The sequence below is a fragment of the Limulus polyphemus genome, unplaced genomic scaffold, assembly GCF_000517525.1.
Source record: "Limulus polyphemus unplaced genomic scaffold, Limulus_polyphemus-2.1.2 Scaffold404, whole genome shotgun sequence".
Lineage (NCBI taxonomy): Eukaryota > Metazoa > Arthropoda > Merostomata > Xiphosura > Limulidae > Limulus > Limulus polyphemus.
Window position 1 is genome coordinate 191,972 of NW_013666014.1, and position 9,514 is coordinate 201,485.

General features: G+C 27.8%; 1 protein-coding gene across 4 annotated transcripts in view; it reads right to left on the reverse strand.

Moving 5' to 3' along the window:
* LOC106458018 (importin subunit beta-1-like) overlaps positions 1 to 9,514 on the reverse strand; it is a 109,891-nt gene that overhangs the window by 53,612 nt on the left and 46,765 nt on the right. For all 4 annotated transcript variants that reach the window (XR_002610291.1, XM_013917467.2, XM_022384127.1 and 1 more), the window contains exons 6-8: positions 7,450 to 7,539; positions 6,748 to 6,858; positions 664 to 765 (exon numbers count right to left, since the gene is read on the reverse strand). Coding sequence is in view for 3 of the 4 variants with exons in the window: in XM_013917467.2 (XP_013772921.1) it covers positions 664 to 765; positions 6,748 to 6,858; positions 7,450 to 7,539 (303 nt within the window). In the remaining variant the exon portion in view is untranslated. The remainder of the gene's footprint in view (positions 1 to 663; positions 766 to 6,747; positions 6,859 to 7,449; positions 7,540 to 9,514) is intronic.

Sequence of the window (9,514 nt, forward strand, 5' to 3'; positions counted from 1 at the left end):
AGCTCTAAGTTCATAACATTATACATCTATTTATAATTAAATTTTATTGTTTTATTGCCCTTTGAACCACGTCTGACTACTATCCATGCCATTATCAGTTCTAAACCACTCGGGGAACGTGCAGCTCACAATACACTGTTGAATTACATTACGGTAATTACAAGCTACTCTTGTGCATGCCTCATGAACCATTTTAATTATGTTATTATTATTATCACTTTTGAGGGGTGATGGATAAAATAGGGATGATGATAATATGCTAAGACAAAATGTGTCATGTGAGTCACACTAGTGGAAATTCAGGTATTTTTTTTTTATATTTCCTTGTAGAATTAAGAACTTAAAACTTGTATACTATTAAAATATAGATTATTAGCTAAGATTTTATGCTATTCTAATTGGTATAACATAAACAAAAAGTAGTTGAATAAAATTTGAATGTAAGACAATAAAACCTTGTGTCATGCACAGTAAAGGGTACCCAGGGTGATAGGGTTAACAAACAAATTAGTTAATTAGTAAAATGGACTGTAATTTTATTATTCTCTTAAATACTGTTGTACTAACAATTTAATAACATTCTGATAAAGCAACTTTAGAAAAAGGGGGTAAGGAAAAATATATTTTTTCAATTCTAGTACGTGTGCTTGATAATAAACAAACCTGCTTAGTAAGAGTCTGCATGAGAATGGGAACTAAATATTGTAGTGCTCCTTTTGCATAAAAGCGAGAAGTTCGTTCAGGAGGTCTGCCTTGTTCTGCTGCCTACAAAACAAAAATAAAAACAAATACATGATCTAATTGAAGACTGATGACCCCAATGCTGCTATTGATAAGAACAAAAATCTTATATTCAGTATTTACATATTACTAAAACGGGCTGTAAAACAAAGTGTAAGTTAAATTATTTTACCTTACTATTTACTGGATGGATCACAAAAATTAAAAATCAATATATTGTACCTCTACTAACATGTTCACTTCAATCACTAAAGAAAAATGCTTCAACTCTAGCATGACTTTCTCTGGCAGGATAGGTTTAATTTTTTAAAAGTTTTTATGTGATGTGGATGTAAGTTGAATTGATAATTTGCTGAAAAGAGGAAATTCTGCAGTATGATGAATTACTAAAATGATGTAATATGGTACTTTCCTACTTGCAGTAATATTCATAGACTATGCTGGTGATAATGGAGGAGAGTAGGCATAAATCTTCACCTTCACGGTGAGACTTCGCTCTTATGTTACAAAAAAGGAAAGCAAAAAAACTTACCACTGTAAATTTATAATGATGTATGGGTCCTACATGGGTTTAAATTTGAACAGTCATCTAGATGTTGATAATTTTATTTCAATTAAGTTGACCATTGTTGGAAAGTCTCCAGTCATAAAATCTCTGAGCCGCAGATTAAGCTAAAAGTATCAAATCCGTTATGGAAGAAATATGTAAATTACATGCAATATTTGTATTTCTAATTCATATTTTACATTTTAATTTTTCTTATTGCATGAGTTCCAAATCTGTGTAAAATACAAAAATATACAATAGAGCTCTGTAACATGATATGACTATACATGTTTGTACATGCAACAGATTTGTTGTTTTGTGATTGCTGGTATCAGTTAATTCATGGTGAAAATTTAATTTTTTTATCAATTTTTTTTCACAATTATTAGAATAAAATAAGGTTCTGACTGCACTGGATGTGGTGCGAAACACCTTTATCTTGTTTCAATTAAAACATGTACGAACGTTTCGTTTTAAGTCCTTAGATAAAATCCATTTATTACTGAGTTTCTGGTTTGTATTTGATTAAAGTTTGTATAATACAACAGAAGTGACTAACTTTAACTTATTAACTACCCAGAGCAGTTCTTGCCGGTTTCATGGTTTTAATGACGACAGGGACACTCACCGAGTTGTTCTATCTCAAGTGGAAAGATCAGCCAATAGAAAAACAAGGTAAGGATGAAGTTTTGAATTCCAATATAAATCTTGCCTATAATGAAAGGAATGTGACCAGGAGTAATCTTGTAAATGCTGTAAAGTAATTTTCTTTGAATTTATGGTGTCTGTATCCTTTGGTTAATCTCATCTAAGAAGATGTATCATGTAACTGGGGTCAGGCAGTGTTATTCAAACCATCTGTACTGTAAACTATTACATACATTCACTAGTAGTGGCAATTAGATTTGTCTGTACATTGAAAACACATATAAGAACATATGTTGAAATAAACTTGTTTGAAAGTTCAAAGAAATGATATTTAAGTACAGAAAAAGCTTTCCTACTATCATATCTACAGTAATGTTCAAATGTGCCTGCGCTGAACTGAGTGAAAGTAACCCCCCAACTAGCATGTTTACAGCAAATGTACGAAGTATACACTGCTAACTTCACGGTTTTTGCGGCACAATAAACAAAAGTATGGCTGCAATGAAACATAAACTTGAAATAAAAATACATTTATAAACAAAATTAAAATGTTTTTTTATGTACTTATATAAAAATGAAATCCTAGTTTAAAATAAAAAAATACTAGTTTATTGTTTAAGTTTATTTAGAAATATTATTTTTGGATCTTTTATATTACTTGAAACCATAATGAGAGTATGTGATTATTAAAAATTAAAAATAGACAAAATTTGCATTTTATGGACAATAAAAAGTAAGAAGTTCAAATCTGGAACAAATATAAATATCGTAATCATTTCTTATGAATACCATTTCCTCATGTAATTTTCCAAGATATTAAAGATCATAATGCCAAAAAACTAAATTTATCAAAAGTAACAGGCTTTAAGTTTCTTAAACTACATGCATTTATGAAAGTTCTTATTAAGTTTCAAACAATTTCATCCTCTAGTTTTATTGTTTTTGGAACAAAATATAGCAAGACTTGTGTTGGCTACACAGAAAATTAATAGCCGGTAGTAATTGGGTTAATCCGAGTCCATGTAAAGAAGGTTAGTAAAATTTTATATATAACTCACTAAAAACTTGTGACATGCACAGAAAAAGATGACAGTAATGAAAGTGTTACTTATAGTTATAGTGTTATTGTTTAGATACTACTAACTTTTAATATGTTATGTGTATCTTCACAAAATTTAATAGACTTTCAGTAAACATTACATGTCTTTTACTCATAAAAAATCTGATTTTTTAGTAAAGTATTCTTAATAAACTAGAAAAAAAAGGATTTGTCCATAATTATATCAAGTCTTCTCTTTGACAAGTCCAAGTGCAAAGTGATTTTCATATTAAGATCAAAAATACTTTTTTTCATCTCAAAAACCTCAAATTTCATTTGCATAATCTCTAAAACTTCCTAAATACATTTCAAACGTTTTTTTCCAGTAAAACTTCATATTTTATTTGATATTTTCTCTACCCTAACTCTATGCAGGGTTGGCCAATTTGACCAACCTCGTTACCACCAAAAATAAATTGAAATAAATATAAATTAAAATTTTTTTCTTTCTAGAATGATTTGAAAATGTAACATGAAACTACATTTGTTTGTCCTAAGTAGCTTTAAATGTGCAACAGTATACATTTATTTATACCTAAATCTTATTGGTTTATTGCCATTTGAACTGGGTCTAACTACTAATCTCACCATGATAAGTTGTAAATCAGTTGAGGAATGCACGGCTCACATTATACTATCGATTACATTTCCCACAAGCTACTAATCTGAGCTGCTCCCGTGCGTACATTGTGAAAAATTTTGTATTATATTATCTTTATTTATTTTGCCTAATATAACCTTAACTAAACTAAAATGTTTCCTATTTTTACATTTTACTTACTTTTATGATAATAAATAAAAAATACACATGAAAAACAAGAAATAAAGTATAACATATAACCCTACTTTTTTATACTATTGGTAGTAGTGCAATAAATCATTTCTATGCTATACTAATTGATATAACACAAACAAAAAGTAGTTTAATTAAATTTTGAATATAATTCTTAAAAACCTTGTGACATGCGCAGAATAGGATGACTGTGGCAAGAGGATTAAGTTACTTTATTATCATAGTATATGAATAAACCTGGCATCAAAACATAGCTAATAATCCAAATCTTAATATAAGTCTTAAGTTCTTAATTTCATAAAGACTTATTTAAAAAATCCTCAATTTCCCCTAGTATGAGAACTGTGACATTTGCTTTCTAGATATCCCTTCTTCTCTAATTTATTTACCACATTCCCAAGAAGTCCAAAATATAATGTAAACTACTCACTATATTGTTGTCATCACTCAGGCAAAGCATAATTTATAATCTTCAATCTTATTTGGTTACAGAGCCATATAAAAAATCAGAACCCTCTTGCTACTCCCACATGTCACATTCTATCTTTCATAAATTATCAACAGTTCTCTCTCATGTTTAATACCATATCATTTATAACCAATAGAAAGTCAAGGTTTTAATGTATCAAATGACATATAATATTACAGGAAAAAAAAAAGAAAGAGAGAGCCCAGATAAGTATTTTATTTCTTGTTTTTTCATGTGTATTCTTCTTTATTTATTATTATAAAAGTAACTAAACAGTAAAATTTAGAAACTTTTTAGGTTAGATAAGGTTAAATCAGGTAAAATAAAGAATAATAATACAATATTTTTAAAGAGGTTGCTCATGAGTAGCCAGTGCATTATATAATTCAATAGAGTTATGCGAGCTGCATATTTGCCAAGTGGTTTACAACTTATGTGGTGGGAATATTAGTTAAACATGGCTCAAAGGGCAATAAAAAATATAATTTAAGTACAAACAGATTGATACGGCTATGAGTTTAAAGCTATTTAGCATAAACAAATGTAGTTTCATATTACAATTTGAAGTCATTCTAGTCTGGATTGCAATCATAGTTATAGTGCTATTCCCCAAAACCAAGTCCCAAGATTAAAAAATACCAAAGACAACAAAAAATATCTCTGTCAAACATATTTATACAAACACTTCATTTGGCTAGTCAAATTTTTCCACGTAACACTAAGGACCAACAAAACTTTCATTTTACTTTTAATTTATTGCATTCATTCAAAATCTTCTCTGTTTTGGAACATAAGGAGAAGTCACTTCTCTAAACTTTTAGACCAGCATAGTCCCTTAATATTTTAGACTCTTTTTTCCAAATCAAATAATTTTACTTTATAAGAACTGAATAAATTTAAAATATGTTTAACATTCTAAGGATTGGTAGATTAAAGTGACATGACATTTTATAGATTGATGTTCAATTCTCACTTTCTGTATCACATAATACTTCTTCAGTCCAAATTGTCCATTTCTACATTTTCTGCCACTCTCATACAGTCTTGTAACTTTCTGTGGAATTTCTCACTTATACTATACATATCCTTAAGCTAAACTGTCAATTTTTAGCAAAAATGCTTTATGCATTAGGAAAATATAAGCAATAAAGTAAAGGCTACATGTCACATCCCAAACGAGCATCTTACTTTCAAAAATATTCATAAATTCCTCTGATATTCATTACAACCAATAGAAAACAAAATATTCATTTAACTTATTGCTACAGTCTAAAGGCCTTCAACTAAGAAAACTGAACATTTTAAAGCAAGTTTCTTTCTATGCTACTGTTTGAACAGGCATGGAGATGATTCTAAGCTATGTCTATCTCAGTTAGAAAACTAGATAAATTATAAGTTTTTAGGAAAACGTATTTTATATTTGTGGAAATAATTCACACTCTTAAATTGAATAATTGAATTCAAAAAACATTTCCAAGATCACAATATTATCACACTGAATTAGAGTTAAGTTTTAATGTTGATTTGGATTGTACAAATGCAAAATATTGAAAAAGATAAAATTTCAGATTTAAGTACTAAATTTCTTATTTTCTATTTATTGTTATAAAAGTAACTAAAATGTAAAAAATTAAAAAACTTATTATAAGTATTTTTAAATGAAATAAATAGGCAAAATACTCATGATCAATGATAGCATGTGTGAAATTTGAGTGCAGTTGTGTAATTCGACATGAGCGAGCTTGTAACTGAATCTACTGCTTACACAAAGCCGTTCGGCATAATAAATAGCCATTGGCTGAGATGATCAAAGTTCAACTGTAAATATAAAAACTAAATGATAAAAAGTATTAGCTTAAACTGTAAAATTAAATATTTTGTAATTGTCTCTTACAATGTGCCCACAAGTTAAAATGGGGGGTTAAAAAAAAAAGAGTAATTTAGATTTATTTCATATTTTTGTGGTGGTTAAAAAACAATTGGTCAACTAGACCAATTCCATATAGAGTCAGGGTAGCGAAAATAACAGATAAGATATAAAGTTTAACTGAAAAAATATCTGATAGTCAATTAGGAGGTTTTAGAGATTATGCAAATGAAATTTGAAACCTAAGATGAATAAAAGTATTTTTTAATTTTAACATGAAAATCACTTTGCACTTAGACCAGTCAACACTCTGACTTCATACATTAACAAACAAATCTTTAGTAAAAATACTTAATTAAGAAATCTGATTTTTTGTGTACAAATGATTTTTCATGTTTACTAAAAGCTTGCTTAATTTCATGAAGTTATATTAAGTACTTTGAGATTTATAGCACGTGTACCTTCATAGTTTCACAATCATTTAACTTTATGGACTAAGGTCATGTAAAATACATGAGCCTGTGTCCATAAAGTTAAATGATTGAGACTGATGTTCATGAATACATAATTAAACATTACTAACTTCTGAAGCTTCAATGGCTAAATCCACTTCTTCATCACATACATTTGACCAGAATTCAATACCCTGAAGAGCAACTTCATCAGTTTCACTTTTCATGGCTTCAATCGTGATCTATAAAAAATCACAATGGTAGTAACAATATGAAAAAAACTGACACAAAATACATATAACAATGTTGCTGATACAAAAACAACTAAGAAAAATTTAATTTGTTTTTGCCAGACAAGAGAAAAGTCAAAATAACATTATTTGGAATACTTTCGAGATTTGTCTATTTCTGTATTTTATTGACTGCTTCATTCAGGTTTACAGATTATAACTCCACACCCACCTTGGTAATATAAGTACATTTTATTGCTATTTTTGTGATTGAGATTTAGTCACTTTTTAATCAGTAATATGTTTTTTTATATTTGAATAGCATTAGCACAGATTTATGTGCACTCTTTATGTTTGTGTATAACAATTCTGCCAACTATTCAAAGGTGTGTGTTAAAGATAAAATAAAGTTAAAGGTAAAATTAAAATTAAAGGTAAAGATAAATTAAACATTAAAGGTAATGTTAATCAAAGTGAATGGACTATTAAGAATTATTATGTTTTCTTCACAGCAAATATTTAAAGATATCTTACAAGGAACTCTGGTATCTCATACTTAACAGAATAACCTATAACATTAACAAATGAGCAATAATCACTTACAGCAAATAAAGCAGGGCCCATGTAGTGTTCCATATATTGATAATAAAGTGACATGATCTTCACTAAGCACTGAAGTGATGCTACACGCACCTGAAATTAAGAACACTTTAATTTTATTGTACATGTATATATATATATATATATATATATAAAATTCCTGATTTCACAAAATAGACTCACAGGGGGTCACACTCAGCTCACTAAAATTACACCAATCATGTTATCAATACCTAACTGGTTTAGGTATTACCTTACTATTACTATCCACATTTGATGTCATGAAAGCTTATACCAAAAATTCTTAAAATTATATGTATAAAGAATTTTATATATGTATATGCATACATTTAACATCTCTGTAAAAACATTATTTCAACAGTTAAGTAAATATTAAGAACTACTACAAAACTGCTGCATATATTAAAAACATCACCAGTACACAGGCTACAATGTGGGATATAAGATGTGTGAGAGTTTTGGAGTTGAGTGTGGAAGTAAAACCCACATACCAGTGGGGATACACCATCTACCAGTATTAACCTTGTTTGCTAAGCTCCACATTAAAGAAAGAAAAATAAGTTAGGAGAGCAAGATGCGAGTGCTCAAGCCTACAATGTCCCACATCTATATCACCCTTCACTGCCTTCGGACAATTGTGGGAAGGTGACTGCTTTCAAAAGAAATGAAACTAAACTAGGTCTTACCTCCTAACGTTAGTATTTCAGCCCCAATTATAGTAGTAAAAGTTAATATTAAAAATAAACAAATTAAACTAGTATAAAAACACATGAAAACAATGTTTAAATGACCTTATTAAAAACTAAAAATATTTATTGGAGATTTCAATATATGCAATACATTTTTGTATTTTTCATAAAATATTTTAATAATTGTATATAATGTTTCTTTATTAAATCCAAAAATATAAATTTTTGTATCAATATTTCAATGTTAATATGGAAATATTGTAACTTATTACAAACTTTAGTGAGTCTGAGCAATTATGAAGTTACAATACTTACAACAGAAGAATATCACATATTAATATTACTATTAAGAGGGTAGGCCCTATATTCAAAAAGAAACTTTTTTTTCTTTTATCAAAAAAATTTAAATTAATATCAAGATTGATTATTTTAATTTGTACATCTAAATCATGTGCTTCTACTTCAGAAATTCAAATTTTTTCAATTCTACACGATAAATAGTGTTAATAAAATTATTTATCTCAGGATTATTTGTACTAATAAAATCATCAATATATATATATAAGTTAAGGCAAAAATGTCACACAATAGTTTATCTTTTACAAGTTCTAAGTGAAATTGTTAAAAAAGAATCTATATACAGAACTGCCACAAAATGTAACAAGTAAGATATTCTAAAACAATATTGATGAATACATTTCGAAACTTAATTATATTACATCTTATCCACCTAGATGGTTTTTAGAATGGAAGTTTTATGTACTTAATAAAATAAGATTTAAATTATCTCATATAAAGTTAAATATATTCCCTATACATATTACATTTTACCAATTAAGAAATAAGTACAAGAATTTCAAGAAAAATATGTCATTGTTACCATAGGTAAAGTTAATTGCAATTTTGGGTTTATTTGTAAAAAGTCTTATGCACTACTTATGATAAATGAAATTAATAGTACACAAACATATAAACTAGTTAACCAATGATAGATTGAAATTAATGATTTCATTAAAGCTTACAAAAACTTCATTCTAAACCACATTTTTTTATCTTTCCTGTATGCTCTTCCTAAACTACATAAATCTCCAATAAAATTAAGATTTATTTCCAGTATAGTGAAAACAATTATTAAACAACCAGCCATTTTATTCAATAAAATACTTAATATTTTATAAGATAGAATAAAAATATATATATGATAATAATAAACACTTTTTGGATAATAAAATATAATCAATTTTGGTAAATTTGACCAATCTCACAAACTATCATAAAAAATTAGGAAATAAACATAAATTATGCCTCTTTCATTCTAGAATGAACACAAATTATAACACGAAAACATAAATGCTTAG